The sequence below is a fragment of the Chenopodium album genome, chromosome 7 (genome assembly GCF_948465745.1).
Source record: "Chenopodium album chromosome 7, dcCheAlbu1.1, whole genome shotgun sequence".
NCBI classification, from domain to species: Eukaryota; Viridiplantae; Streptophyta; class Magnoliopsida; order Caryophyllales; family Amaranthaceae; genus Chenopodium; species Chenopodium album.
Window position 1 is genome coordinate 73,844,135 of NC_137840.1, and position 16,596 is coordinate 73,860,730.

At 35.6% G+C, this 16,596-nt stretch overlaps 1 protein-coding gene and 1 pseudogene across 2 annotated transcripts; both read right to left on the reverse strand.

The window, feature by feature from the left end:
* Window positions 1–561: 561 nt before the first annotated feature.
* LOC145639516 (1-aminocyclopropane-1-carboxylate oxidase homolog 4-like) lies at window positions 562–9,078 on the reverse strand. The gene is made up of 3 exons (XM_081690774.1): window positions 8,499–9,078; window positions 1,411–1,732; window positions 562–926 (listed from the first exon to the last, which is right to left on the reverse strand). Exons 1-3 carry the CDS (start codon window positions 9,026–9,028, stop codon window positions 672–674), a joined length of 1,107 nt encoding a protein of 368 aa, XP_081546900.1. The 5' UTR covers window positions 9,029–9,078; the 3' UTR covers window positions 562–671.
* Window positions 9,079–9,326: 248 nt separating this feature from the next.
* Window positions 9,327–14,837, reverse strand: LOC145638510 (1-aminocyclopropane-1-carboxylate oxidase homolog 4-like; annotated as a pseudogene). Its single transcript, XR_014114665.1, has 3 exons — window positions 14,144–14,837; window positions 9,826–10,147; window positions 9,327–9,732 (listed from the first exon to the last, which is right to left on the reverse strand). The product of XR_014114665.1 is annotated as a 1-aminocyclopropane-1-carboxylate oxidase homolog 4-like (transcript).
* Window positions 14,838–16,596: the final 1,759 nt, after the last annotated feature.

Sequence of the window (16,596 nt, forward strand, 5' to 3'; positions counted from 1 at the left end):
TCTTCAAAATATTGATTGAAGGGATTAGGGGGAGAGAGGGGTTGTTGGGAGTTATTTTTATTAATAAGAAACAAAATTATTGATAAGAATCATTATGCACAATTTAGAATAAAACATAAGGATGAGCTACCTTCTTAGAAATTTCTTACAAAACATTAATAATAAATTAATAATGTATGGTGTCAAAAGGCATAACGTATTGGTTGGTTAAAGGAGTAAGCAAATCTCAAATAATTGACTAAATAGTAGGGTTATTATGCAATTTTATACTTGTATTATATTATAAAGTTTGCAACATACTTCCTCCGTTCTGTTAATATTGCAACAAGGAGGAAATTACGCATCCCGAAACACCTTTTATATGCTAAATATCTATAATTGTGTAAGAGTAAAAATTATAAAAAGTTGATATTGTGAAAGTATTTTATGAGACGAATCCAACAAGATCCCACTTGAGTATATTTTTCTTAACGTATAACTCATATTATATGGTCAAACAAGAGTGATGAATAGTGCAAAAAGTCCATTGTTGCAATATTAATAGAACGGAGGAAGTATATTTATACTAAGTATGAACTTATGGAGTACACTAGACAATTAATACTTGTTTCTAACATAAGAGAACTACATGTATATGTAGATGTGTCTAGTTTTCAATCAAACATGCCGATTCATAGTTGAAAGTAGTTGATTGTGTACTTGCCCTCGCCTTCTAGCCCTGTATCCAAGCCCTTGTTAAGCACATCGGAGAATTTGAACTGTTGATACAATGCAGGTTTTTCCTGTGAAACTAACTCAGGCAAAGGTCCATACTCGATTTCACTGATGCCTGGATCAAAGAAGACTGCAACAGACACTCTTGGTTCACTTAAACAATTAGCAAATACACGATGTTCTCCACTCTTGTATTCGTCATTGCATATCATCTATATAGAATTCACAGAGATTAGTTTCAAATGACTAAACACAGAACATCTTTTTCAAATTTGGGGAAAGGGATGTTGGAGATATCTAATGGTTAGGATATAGAAAAGTCTGTAACATATACTTATACTTTTTTTTTTTTTGAAGAACCCAAGTCGGGCTTAGACTAGAATATCATTAGAAGCTAAATTAGCAATCCGTGGTGGGAGTACATCACGCCACACTCGCTTACCAACATCCCATGGCTGAACACGGGCAAGCTCGTGAGCTACCTTATTGCCACCACGTTTAACAAAAGACCAAACAACGCAAGAAAAATTAGAAACGAAAGCTAGAATATCATCAACAATAAGATTAAAATTTAAAGAAGTTTCTCCCAAATTTTATGGGTTTAAAGAAGTTTCTCCCAAATTTTATGTGTTTGGTAGCTAACATGTTAGCGATTCAGAATTTTTATAGTTCTAATGATAATATAAGATAGGATACCTGAAGTGTGTCACCAATGGATATAACAAGAGCACCATGAACTGGCTTCACATCAATCCATTTTCCATGGCAGTTAACTTGCAAACCTCCACATTGATCCTGCAACAATATTGTCAAAGTCTCAAGATCTGTATGTGCAGTGATCCCAACAGTCTTGTTAGGCTCAGGACAGTGTGGATAATACTGGCCGACCATAAGTCTTCTTTCGATGCAGGACATCTGCAGTAATCTGTTCCTGCTTAACCCCAAACCTTCGGACAATAACCTCATGAGTCTCTTTGCTAGCTGCTTCACTTCCTCATCCCACTCAATCACCTCCTCCCTACCATCCACAAACATTAAATACAACGAACCTAAGGTAACACCTGGTCATTTTTAACATAACTTGCAACAGAAGAGATGAAACTTCAGTTTTGTATATATATCTCTAATTCTTTTTTACAATATCAACATAGGTGGAGGTTTTGTTGGAATAATCCGAGGAGGTCTGAATATATGCAGTCTTGTTAAGTAAAGAATTGTGAAGTATTTCTCTAGAACAACTTATAAATCATGTCTGTTATAGCTAGTTATTAATTGGATCAGAGAATTTGTAAGAAATATGAAATTAGAGTTCCTAAATCATGCCTGTTATAGCTAGAGCTGTCAAAAGTTGACCTGACCCGAAATACCGACTCAAACCCGATAATTAGCTGACCCATTTGAACCCGAAAAAATAGTGACCCAAACCCGACCTGAAACCAACCCTAGACCCGAGTATTTGAGACCCGAACCCGAATATAAACTGACCTGCAGATGACCCAACTCGAATGTAACTCGTAAATTATTGACCCGAACCGAACCCGACTTGAACCGAAATTGACCCAAACCCGTTTTAACCCGTCAAAACCCGAATTTAACCCGACTTGTTACTAACCTGACCTGATTTCAACCTGACCCGCTCCTAACCCGACCCGAATTTAACCCAACCTATTACAAACCCGACCCGAAATCAACCCGACTTGTTATTAACCTGACCCAAATTCAACCCGACTTGTTATTAACCCGACCCGAATTTTACCAGACCTATTACTAACCCGACCCAAAAATTCAACCCGATCTGTTACTAACCCGACTCGAAATCAACACGACTTGTTATCGACCCGACCTAAATTTAACCCAAATTGTTCCTGACCCGATTTCAAATTACCTTAAATGCAATTTAGACCACCTTATTATTGTTGATCAAAGCATTTTGTCTAGGGAGACCAAGTCGGTCCAAGCCATCAAAAGAAATGAGCATCATCCTCAAATTTAAGAGTTAAATATAGTATATATTTGTTGTATGGTCAAAGGAGATAATTATCTTCCTAAATTATATACTATAATTCCCTAGTATATTGCCATATATATTACAGTCAAAGGAAATAATTAGCTTGATAAAAATGATAACTATCTATTTATAGTTAGTTGAACCCAAATATGACCTGACTTGGAAATGACCCGAACTAATTTTAACCTGCAAATTATTGACTTGAACATAACCCGTCTTGAATCCGAGAATGACCCGACTTAGAAATGACCTAACCTGATTATAACCCACAAATTATTGACTTGAACCAAACCCGACTTGAACCCGACTTGAAAATGACAAACCGCAAATTATTGACTTGAACTGAACCTGACTCAAACCCGAGAATTACCCAAACACGTTTTAACCCGTCAAAACCTGAATTAAACTCGACCTATTATTCACCCGACCCAAATGTAACCCGACATGTTATTAACCCATCCTAAACCCGACCCAAACCCGATAAGAAGTATGACCCTACGTGACCCGACTCAAGCATGACCAGACCCAAACACGACCCGCATAGGTTATGGAATTAATCCGAATTAACCCGACTCGAGTTGACCCGACCCACTCTTACCGACCCAACCCCGACCCGTTTACCCGAATTGAAAGCTCTACACGAAACCTCCAAAATTTTTCAAAAACCGTTGATATTAGACTTAAATAATTATGGAATTTTTTGACTTTTTTCACTCGGAAATAAAAAATTACCGAAATATTTACCATGGTCCCTAATACCCTCCGGGAATCCAATTGGGTGGGTGGGAACCATTTAATTTGCCTTTAAACGACCAATTTACCGATTTACATACAACTTGCACCGATTTCATTAATTCAAGGCTAGCACAAATATTTATGACAACAAATAATGATCATATATGGTTCCAAACGGGATTATATGACCCCGAGATGTTTACCATTGAATTTCATGACTTTTCGACAACGGTCCCTGAAACATCCAAAATATCATTAAAAGTGTGGATATTAGCTTTCAACTTTGGAATTTTTTTGACTTTTTTTCGCCCAAAAATAAAAATTTCCGAAATATTTACCATGGTCCCAAATACTTTCCGGGAGTCCAATTGGGTGTCTGGAACCATCCAATTGCTTTTAAACGACCTATTTTTCCGATGCACAACTTGCACGGATTTCATAAACTCATGCTTACTACAAACATTTATGACAACATATAATGATCATATATGGATCCAAACTGCATTATATGACACCGATATGTATCCCCGAAATTATGAAAACTTTTCTACACTGTGCCCCGCCTCGAAACCTTCAAAATTTACAAAAAAACGTGGATATTAGCCTTTAATTTTGGAATTTTAACTTTTTATTTCACCGGAAGTACAAATTGCCGAAATGTTTACCATGGTCCCTAATACCCTCCAGGAGTCCAATTGGGTGGTTGGAACCAATTTACCGGTTTATAACTTGCACCGATTTCATTAATTCAAGCCTACCACGAACATATATGACAACAAATAATGATCATATATGGTTCCAAACGGGATTATATGACCCCGAGATGTATCCCATTGAATTTCAAGACCTTTCGACATCGCTCCCCGAAACATCCAAAATTTCATAAAAAGCGTGGATATTAGCCTTCAATTTTTCAATTTTTGACTTTTTTTCACCCGGAAATAAAAATTGCCGAAAAATTTACCATGGTCCCTGATACCCTCCGGGAGTCCAATTGGGTGGTTGGAACCATTTAATTTCCTTTTAAACGAACAATTTACCGGTTTACAACTTGCACCGATTTCATTAATTCAAGCCTACCACGAACATTTATGACAACAAATAATGATCATATATGGTTCCAAATGGGATTATATGACCCCGAGATGTATCCCATTGAATTTCAAGACTTTTCGACATCGGTCCCCGAAACATCATATCCAAAATTTCATAAAAAGCGTGGATATTAGACTTCAATTTTGTAATTTTTTGACTTTTTTTAGCCCGTATATAAAATTGGTGAAATATTTACCATGGTACCCAATACCCTACGGAAGTCCAATTAGATGGGTGGAACCATCCAATTTGCCTTTAAACGCCGAATTTACCAGTTTACATCTTACACCGATTTCATTAAATCAGACCTAAAACGAACTTTTATGACAACATATAATGATCATATATGTTTCCAAACGGCATTACATGACCCCGAGATGTATCCCCTAGAATCTCAAGCCTTTTCGAAACCGGGCCTCGAAACCTCCAAAATTTCTCAAAAAGCGTGGATATTAGCCTTCAATTTTGAAATTTTTGGCTTTTTTTTCGCCCGTTAATAAAAATTGCCGAAATGTTTACCATGGTCCCTAATACCCTCAGGGAGTCCAATTAGGTGGTTAAAACTATTTAATTTGCCTTTAAACGACCAATTTACCGGTTTACAACTTACACCGATTTCATTAATTCAAGCCTACAACGAACATTTATGACAAAAAATAATGATCATAAATGTTTCCAAACGGGATTATATGACCCCGAGATGTATCCCATTGAATTTCAAGACTTTTCGACATCGGTCCCCGAAACATCCAAAATTTCATAAAAAGCATGGATATTAGCCTTTAATTTTGCAATTTTTTGACTTTTTTTAGCACGTAGATAAAAACTGCAGAAATATTTACCATGGTATCTAATACCCTACGGGAGTCCAATTAGATGGGTGGAACCATCCAATTTGCCTTTAAACGACAAATTTACCACTTTACAACTTGCACCGATTTCATTTATTCAAGCCTAGCACGAACTTTTATGACAACATATTATGATCATATATGGTTCCAAACGGCATTATATGACCCCGAGATGTATCCCCTAGAATCTAAAGCCTTTTCTACACCGGACACCGAAACCTCCAAAATTTCTCAAAAAGCGTGGACATTAGCCTTCAATTTTGAATTTTTGGGTTTTTTTTCGCCCGTTAATAAAAATAGCCGAAATGTTTACCATGATCCCTAAAACTGTCCAAGAGGCCCATTGGAAGGGTGGAACCATCCAATTTGCCTTTAAACGACCAATTTACTGATTTACAACTTGCACCGATTTCATTAACTCAAGCCTACCACGAACATTTATGACAACAAATAATGATCATACATGGTTCCAAACGGGATTATATGACCCCGAGATGTATCCCATTGAATTTCAAGACCTTTCGACATCGCTCCCCGAAACATCCTAAATTTCATAAAAAGCGTGGATATTAGCCTTCAATTTTTCAATTTTTGACTTTTTTTCACCCGGAAATAAAAATTGCCGAAATATTTACCATGGTCCCTGATACCCTCCGGGAGTCCAATTGGGTGGTTGGAACCATTTAATTTCCTTTTAAACGACCAATTTACCGGTTTACAACTTGCACCGATTTCATTAATTCAAGCCTACCACGAACATTTATGACAACAAATAATGATCATATATGGTTCCAAACGGGATTTTATGACCTCGAGATATATCCCATTGAACTTCAAGACTTTTCAACATCGGTCCCTGAAACATCCAAAATTTCATAAAAAACGTGGATATTACCCTTCAATTTTGGAAATTTTTGACTTTTTTTCCCCCGAAAATAAAAATTGCTGAAATATTTACCATGGTCCCTAATACTCTCCGTAAGTCCAATTAGATGGGTGGAACCATCCAATTTGCCTTTAAACAGCGTATTTACCAGTTTACAACTTGCACCGATTTCATTAACTCAAGCCTAGTACGAACTTTTATGACAACATATTATGATCATATATGGTTCCAAACGGCATTATATGACCCCAAAATGTATCCCCTAGAATCTCAAGCCTTTTCGTCACCGGACCCCAAAACCTCCAAAATTTCTCAAAAAGCGTGGACATTAGCCTTCAATTATTAAATTTTTGCCTTTTTTCGCCCGTTAATAAAAATTGCCAAAATGTCTACCATGGTCCCTAATACCGTCCAAGAGTCCCATTGGGTGGTTGGAACCATTTAATTTGCTTTTAAACGACCAATTTATCGGTTTACAACTTGCACCGATTTCATTAATTCAAGCCTACCACGAACATTGATGACAACAAATAATGATCATATATGGTTCCAAACGGGATTATATGACCCCGAGATGTATTCCATTAAATTTCAAGACTTTTCGACATCGGTCCCCGAAACATCCAAAATTTCATAAAAAGTGTGGATATTAGCCTTGAATTTTGGAAATTTTTTACTTTTTTTCGCCCGAAAATAAAAATTGCCAAAATATTTACCATGGTCCTTAATACCCTCCGGGAGTCCAATTGGGTGCGTGGAACCATCCAATTAGCTTTTAAACGGCCAATTTACCGGTGCACAACTTTCACGGGTTTCATTAACTCAAGCTTACTACGAACATTTATGACAACATATAATGATCATATATGGATCCAAACTGCATTATATGACACCGATATGTATCCCCGAAAATATGAAAACTTTTCTACTCTGTGCCCCTCCCCGAAACCTCCAAAATTTCTCAAAAAGCGTGGATATTAGCCTTCAATTTTGGAATTTTGACTTTTTATTTCACCGAAAATAAAAAATTGTCGAAATGTTTACCATGGTCCCTAATATCCTCAGGGAGTCCAATTGGGTGGTTGGAACCATTTAATTTGACTTTAAACGACCAATTTACCAGTTTACAACTTACATCGATTTCATTAATTCAAGCCTACCACGAACATTTATGACAACAAATAATGATCATATATGGTTTCAAACGGGATTTTATGACCCCGAGATATATCCCTTGAATTTCAAGACTTTTCGACATCGGTCCCAGAAACATCCAAAATTTCATAAAAAGCGTGGATATTTACCATGGTCCCTAATACCCTCCGTGAGTCCAATTGGGTGGTTGGAACCATTTAATTTGCCTTTAAGCGGCCAATTTATCGGTTTACAACTTGCACCGATTTCATTAATTCATTCCTACCACGAACATTTATGACAACAAATAATGATCATATATGGTTCCAAACGGGATTATATGACCCCTAGATGTATCTCATTGAATTTCAAGACTTTTCGACATCGATCCCCGAAACATCCAAAATTTCATAAAAAGCATGGATATTAGCCTTTAATTTTGCAATTTTTTGACTTTTTTTAGCACGTATATAAAAACTGCAGAAATATTTACCATGTTATCTAATACCCTATGGGAGTCCAACCGAACCTGACTCAAACCCGAGAATGACCCGACCTGATTCTAACCCGCAAATTATTGACTTGAACCGAACCCGACTCGAACCCGAGAATTATCCTAACCCATTTTAACCTGTGAAATCCCGAATTAAACCCGACCTATTGTTCACCCAACCCCAATGTAACCCGACCTAAACCCGATTCAAACCCGATAAGAAGTATGACCCGACGTGACCCGACTCAAGCATGACCCAACCCAAACCCGACCCACATAGGTTATGAAATTAATCTGAAATTCCGAGTTGACCTAACCCACTCTTACCGAACCAAACCTGACCCGTTTACCCGAATTGACAACTCTAGTTATAGCGGTTGCAAAAAAGATTAAGCGAAATCAATAAACTAGAACACATGGATTTAACACATTTAATTAACAACTCGTTAGCTATGTCAACTGTGCAGAGAAGAGGATCTTGAGGACAACTGATAACTATATAAGGCAAAGCAAGAACCTGTGCTAGGTCACTCAAAGAGACAGACTGATTCAACGCATAGTAAATCATCAACATAGACTCACCTGCATACTACTGGGAGAGCTTTGGGATCAAATTGTTCCAGCCGAATCTCAAGAGTATCCCTCCAACTGGCAGCATCAGATTGAAACAAGTCAAAGTTGGAGTAAAATCCCACTCCACCACTGCTGCAAGTAGTGGTATCTCTTCTGTAATGAAGGATCTTCTGCTCAGGTGGCAGTTCATGGAAGGCCTTAATTCTGTCGAGCAGGCGGTCAAGGAGGCAGACTGAAATTCCATGGTTGATCACCTGAAAGAATCCAAACTTAGCTGATGCATCTCTGATACTCTGCACAATCTCTGGTTGCTTACTCAAGAGGTCGATAACAGGTATCGTCTGATCCTGTTCTGAACTGCTATCAGTGTTGCTGTGGTGAAACAAGGTATCTGGTGGGTGGTGGAAGATGCGAGGGATTTGTGTTATGCCTGAATCAACCAGGCCTTTTACACCGAGTTTCGTGTTATCAAACTCTTGCAGTTCTTTATCACGGTTGTAGTTTGAGAGGCTACTGATACTGCTTGTGTTTGCTGTCATGATTTCAGGGATAGGAAATATGGGATTAGGTAGAAAATTATGGTCTAAACATTGGTTGGTGGCATAATTAAGCGTGCTGTCAACATCATCAACTTGATTTGCAAACTTTAGTTGGATAGATTAGTGGGTTATTAGTTGTATATAATATACAAGTAATTATTTCCTTGGAAAATGCCTTCAGCTTGACTAACTTATTTAAAACCCTCAACTAAAAATGACTTGTGAACAAAAGAAATCAAGGAAATTAACCACAACTCTGAATGTTCTGTTTTTCATTAAAATGATAACATGTTTAGTGATGGAAAGCTCAAGATAAATACAGGTTAACCACAATTCTGACATGAAAGAGTATACATCAGTACATAAACGGAACCAAATGATTCATAGATTAACTACACAATCATGCCGAGCAATTACATGATCACAAATCATCCGAACAAGATTAATCACTAGTTTTCCAAACTGAAGTATTTGGCCAAGGTCTTTCCTTCCAGTTCCTTTTTAAAAAACCTGTTAATGAATTCTGAGTATGTGAATTGCCGGTAATGTGCAGGCTCTTCAGGCGATACTATCTCTGGTAATGGTCCATACAAGTCATCCCTCTTGCTCGGGTTGCAGAACACAGCAATTGACACCCGTGGTTCATGCTGAGGATTAGCATACACTCGGTGCTCTACACTCGTGTACTTATCATTCGAGAGGATCTGAGAAAGACACAAAACCAACCAGCTTTTTAACAAACTGAAACCCTGCATTAGTTAATATGTTTACAGTCAAAATTAAGCTATGTTTGATACCTGAAGCAAGTCACCAACATTAATAACAAGTGCACCATGGACTGGTTTGACATTCACCCAATTTCCTTGATGTTTAATTTGCAACCCACCAACTTGATCCTGCAGCAGCACAGTGAGAACACCGGGATCTGTATGGCACGCGATCCCAACTGTCTTGTTAGGCTCGGGACAATAAGGATAGTAGTGTCCAACCATGACTTTTCCTCCTGAACATGACATCTCTACCAACTTATCGGCTTTCACTCCCAATCCTTGAGAGAATAGTCCCAATAGCTTCTCAGTTAGCTGTTTCACTTCCTTATCCCATTCAAGAATCTCATTTCTGCCAAAATTAATCAACATCATCAATGAGAACCAATCTTCAGGGAATTTTTTTGAAAACAGAAGCATATATTACTTGGACATTAAGTCCTAAATATTACAAACCAAGAGTTCACAACCTACAGATACCCAAAAGGTAGGTTGAAAGCTAATATATACATAAGTGAACAACCAAGAAAATAAAACTAGGTTAAGAGTTCTAGGTAATTGTAACAGAGAAAAGAACCAAGGACTAAACAGAAGCAAAAACCCCCATAGCTTGGAGATCTGCATCATAAGCTACTCTTGATAGAGTTATGAGAAAAGAGAATGTTGGAAAGCTTAATTATATTGATGTGATTCCATGAGTATATATAGTACATGAGTAAGCAATATAATACGACTAGATACATTAGAGTACTTGTCTAGTTACACTAGCTAAGAATAAGGGATATCTTTGACTATCAATCTAAAGAGTAAATCAAGGGATTGCTAACTATAAACAATATCAATAAATATGATTTGATCAAATCCTTTACACGCCCCCGTAAGATGGACGGCCAAAGGGAAAGTACAATCTTGTAAAATGAATGTTCTTCTTGATTGTTGATTGCCACTTCAAGATGTTGGCGATTCTTCAATTGAGAGGTGTACGTACCAAATTGAGAGTTAAGTTTTTTTTTATTTTTTATTTTTTTATTTTTTCTTAGATGGAGGAGTTGCATGAAGAAGTAAAAAGATGTTTAATGGGTGTTTTTCACGGTTTTTAAACACATGAACCATTGATTGTAAATATTTAAAAATAAATTAAATAAAAATTTGCTAGCGTATGCTTGCAACAAATGGGAGGGAAAAAAAATATAGAGGTTCTGATCCTTCACCACCATTGAAGGCGAGATAGAAAATATTAATGGTGGTGATGGTGGTTTAGAACAGAATGTTATGTTTCTCCATAATGGTTTTGGAGAGAATTTCGTATATGGTAACACATGGTAGGTAAATTACGGGATATCGAAAAAGGTTTGTTTCTCCATGTAAGGGGTTTGGAGAAAAAATATATATCAATGGCATCTCTTGGTATATGAAATACGGGGTGCCAAAAGAGTTGAGTGAAAAATGTGATTTTGGTTTGAAGCTTTCCGAGAAGAAAGTTTGATATGGTCACCATCATTTGTCGGCGTCAACAAAGGGTTTTGATAGTGTAACCATGGTAGTAGCGGAAGCAAGAAAATATGGATCAAAAGCTCATGATACCATGATAGAGTTATGAGAAAAGAGAATGTTGGAAAGCTTAATTATATTGATGTGATTTCATAAGTATATATAGTACATGAGTAAGCAATATAATACGACTAGATACATTAGAGTACTTGTCTAGTTACATTAGCTAAGAATAAGAGATATCTTTGACTATCAATCTAAAGAGTAAATCAAGGGATTGCTAACTATAAACAATATCAATAAATATGATTTGATCAAATCCTTTACAGCTCTAACACCTGCTGGAATCTTCAGGGAATTGATCAACTTGTAATAAGGTTTCAACACAATACGTTATACGTAACAGTGGTACTTTTACCATGATGCTTAGGCTATACATCAACAAGTATGGTAGTTCACAAAGTCTTTTAGACAGGACAGGGGTAATTTATGTACTTATGCATCCAATTGTCCAAAATAACCATTTACTCCTTCCGTCTGTATTTGTTTTATCTATTTAAATTTTAGATTCTTGTTGAGAGACGAGAAAAGTAAAGTCAAACTAGAAACAACAAATAGAGACGAAAAAATTAATCATAGTTGAGCACTCCGTAATAAATTGCTTAATACCAATGTCAACAAATCAAAAAATATTACTCCTACCAACTAAAAGTTGAATATTAGGATTAATATAGATATCCATATCATAGAGTGGACTAATCTAATTCTGGGAAATTTTTTGGACATTGCGGCTTTAGTGAGTGGACTGCTTCTGAGCAAGTTTAGAATTCAATAACTTGCAGTTGTGTTATAGAAAAAAAAAAAACAAACAAACAAATAAATAAACAAAAAAAAGTGATTGAGATGACAAGTGTGGTTGAGGTAACGGTAGCTAACATGTCTTTTTTCTCGAGTCGTATCAAGATTAGGTTGAGGTCATGTTTATTCTAAATTAGTTTATCAAAGAAGAAATATCAAATTTAATCATCTAACATGCCGGACAATTTGGGTTCGGGTGAATCAAATCTGGTCCTAAAATTAAGTTAGATCAAATGACAAAGGACATTGTAAACAGAAGGTTAGTTGCAACGTAGTACAAACTTTAATCAACGAAATTCAAACTTGTGAAAATTTTAAGGTGCAGGCGGCTATACCTTGCTTGGTACAGCCAAAAAATGCAAAAAAACATGTAACTATTTTATAAAGAGCATACAGTTATTTTGTAAAGAACGTATAGTTGTTTTGTAATGACTAACGAACATCCAATTTTATATATTTTTTTCATATCTAAAGAACATCTGCAGTATTAATAAAGAACATGATAATATCATATAATATATAATAATAACTAATATATAAAGCTAAACTTTTAGCCAGGTCATGACGTTACGACACTTGGCGTTCTAACTTTTTGTCAAGTGTCGCAACACGTTGGATAGATTTAAATAAATTTCATAAGATAAAAAAAAAAAGTTAATTTAGAATTCTATTTGGATAAAATTTTAAGTTTAGAATTTTAATTTCGATAAAATACCAATATTTCAGAGATACAAATTGAATTATAATTTTATTCAAAAAAATTATTAGATTATAATTCTAAAAAATTATCATATAAATTTATTTTTTATGTCATAATTTTTTTTTGGAGTGAAATAATTAGTTTAAAGCGTAAAACATCTATTTATAATATATAATAATAATCGGTTAAAATAATATACTTCACAACCAATAGGATTTTATTACTACATAAACCTGTCAATTAGGATCGACTCATGAATCATCTCGGATTGAGTTCACTTTAGGTTACGAGTCAAGAAATGTTCAACCCTTACCCAAAGATTTTGGTTCTGGTCAACCCAACGGGCTTTGAACATTTATCTGATTTAATTTATTATTTGTTTTTTTAATGTATTAAATCGAACATTTCCACCAATATTATTATTAGTCATTACATGGCTTCTAGATAGTAAATCGTCACAAAAGCACATCAATAAACTAATTTTGTATCAATGGTATATTTTAAAATTTGACATATATATAGATTAAAAAACTTATATTTAAATTTAATAAACAACCCGGGCATCGCACGGGCACAAAACTAGTTATGTAATAAACTTAATCTATATGTAACCACCCTAATTTGAAGATAAAATTTAATAAACATTTCACATTAAGCAATGATCATTATGTTGCAAATAAAGTACATTACACTGACTGATGAATGAACATAAACATATGTTCTTTTTTTTGTGCAAGTATGTTCTTTTCACTCTAGGTATATGTTCATTACATTTTAATAGTATGTTATTTTTACTTTAGGTATATGTTCATTACATTTTAATAGTATGTTCTTTTCAATATAACTATATGTTCATTACTTTTATATATCATATTCTTTCCTACAAAACGATTGTACGTTGCACCGTACAAGCGCCTGTAGGAACCAGCTATTGTGTGGGGTATAGCCCAAGAAGGCAAGATTTTTCTTGTAACGCGAAAAAAAAAAAAAAAAAGGAAACGAACATTGTATTCTTGTAGAGACGTGTAGTTACACCATCAAGATATTCATGGGTCGCTTAATATTTTTGTTCAATTACGCTACTCGTACTACATTATTAATTATTGTACTCCGTAATTGATTACACAGTGAAACTTATCTCAAACCCGGCCCAAAAATTCAAAACACGATCAAACCCAAAAAAAACACACACACTATGACAAACAAAAAGATGAATTAAAATCCAACACGAAACTCTGAGTCACAAATTAAAACAAGTCACGTTTTTAGATAAAAGCTAACAAAAATCAGCATTATTACCTGCAAATATCCGGAATAGAATCAACATCAGCCATAATAGGACCCAACCGAAGTTGCAACGTATCCCTCCAGCTGGCAGCTTTTGATACGAAGAGATCAACGTTCGAAAAGTAGTTAACACCGGTTGTCATATCTCTCCGGTAATGCTTCATCCTTTCTTCAGCCGGGAGTTCATGAAATGCCTTCACCGCTTTTACGAGCCGATCAAGGAGAGAAACTGGGACTCCATGGTTTATCACTTGAAAAAACCCGAACGTACCCGCGGCTTTACGGACTTAGTCCACCACCTCTGGTGTTGGACCGGATATGTCGATAACGGGAATTGGATCAGCACCCGAACCCGTGTCGGGTGCTGAGTTTCCCGTATCGACCAGGTTTTCTGGAGGATGGTGGAAGATGGAAGGGATTTGGGTGACACCTGAATCGACTAGGCCTTTAACTCCTAGTTTTGTGTTTTCGAATTTTTTGACATCGTCTTGACGGTCGAATGCCAAGACGACCGGTTGGGTACCGGGATTAACCGATGTCATTATAGTTCCTGTTTTCGAATTTGGGCGTAATTGTGTAAGGACTTTGAGGGGGTGATCTAATTTAGGGAATAGGGATGTCATATACAAGTAGTTTTAAAGAGGAGTAATAGTCAATTTTTGGTGTGAATTTTCAACTTAGGAAAAAATGAGATTAATACGGAACTAAATGGTTTATATATTGTAAGCTACGCAACTCTAATTTTGGGACCAGTTTTGTTCATACTCGCGAGAACTTATCAACAAATTGTACAAGTCTAGATTGGAATAAGAGGTCACAAGCTTGTAGTGTAAAAGTGTACACGTGTAATCAGTTAGTGACTCATAAAAGCAGTCTACTAATAATAAAGTGTATTTAACACTTTTGATCTATTTTAAATACGGAGTAATTGTTGTTTATGATTAATATCAGGTTCTCATCTGTTTTTTACTCCTTAATACATTACGAGTATTATCTTATTTTTCTTGTTTCATAGGGGCCAATTTTATTGTTATTTTTCTCTCATTAACCCCACTTCCTATTTTTCATTTTTGGCATTTTAGTTAAAGTTCTCTTTGGCCTCTACCTTTCCTTAAACTTTGTTCCAAGTTCATATTCTTAACTATCAATATCAAGGTTGCCTTAGCAATTGGAGGCCCTTCTTTCAACTAAAGGTCTGTTCTGATACGATTATTTTCAATTCAATTCAGCTCTAATAAGTTCAGTTGCGTTCAATTCAATTCAGCTCTAATAAGTTCAGTTCAATTCAATTCAATTCAGCTCCTTATTTCCTTCTCTAATAAAATATTCAGTTCAGCTCTAATAAATTCAGTTCAAATCAGTTCAATCAAAGAGAACAAGCCATAAGTGAGAGGAGTTTGATTTTCACTTACACAAATAAGATCCATAATTTCCCCTTCTCTACATTTAAAAAGTTTATATTCTTAAAAAAATATTTATTTACTTATTTATCCTCATTAATAATTGACTACTTTTAAAATACTTATGAATCTATTAACAAAAACAAAAATTAGCAACCTCACTAATTCTCTAATATATTCACAATTCTCTAATTTCTTCGCAACTATTTAAGTGGCAATATCACTATTTCTCTAATTTATGCACAATTCTCTAATTTAATCATGAGGAGGTTTTGTGTGAGTCCGTTTCACGTGAGTCCAGTTTATAACACACTCCCCTTATCACAAACCGCAACCCCTGTGGCCACACACAACCCGGAATCAGCCACTCCTTCCTCCACGTTGGTGATGATGCCGCCATCTCCGACCTACCCACTGCCATCACCCTCCCTCTTCCCCCTAAATTATGAATGTTTTTGCTACTATTCATAGAATGGCAAACGAAATGGAGTTCCCATCACAAACGAAACATTAATAGAGATGAAAGAATATCAAGATAAAAATGGCCGAGCTAAAGCAGCAATGTTACTGAAGAACACTGATGGTAAGGATGTGAGTGCTCACAACTTTGCCGCAAAGTTGGTTGATCGTTGTGGTAGTAGCGTAGTAGCGTTGCTACTAAGTGTATGATTTACAATGCAACTGGAGGTCCTATTACATTGGAAAACTCCGCCATTGATGCAACACCTTCATCACCAGGAAAATTTGTCTAATATCTAATTAATATTGTCTAATATCTGATCAATATTGCCTAATTTCTGATCAATATTGTCTAATTTCTGACAATTAAAACCCGAAAAAAATACTATTAGAAATAAGCTTTTGTTAGTCAGGAATAAGTTAATTTTCGTCGGGAATTAGATATTTTTTGTCATGAATAAAATCATTCTAGTCAGGAATAAGTTAATTTTCGTCATAAATTGAATATTTTCTGTTTGTATGATCGGACTCACGTGAGTCCGTTCTACACAATACTTTACGTTTAATCATAATTCTCTAAATTATTCACAACTAATTAAGTGTAAT

Excerpts from the sequence above, each read along its gene's own strand:
- LOC145639516 (XM_081690774.1), bottom strand. The coding sequence starts at position 9,028 with ATGACAGCAAACACAAGCAGTATCAGTAGCCTCTCAAACTACAACCGT. Across the intron at positions 1,733-8,498 it reads GCTCTCCCAGTAGTATGCAG|GGAGGAGGTGATTGAGTGGG; the intron begins GTGAGTCTATGT and ends TGTGGATGGTAG. Across the intron at positions 927-1,410 it reads CCATTGGTGACACACTTCAG|ATGATATGCAATGACGAATA; the intron begins GTATCCTATCTT and ends AATTCTATATAG.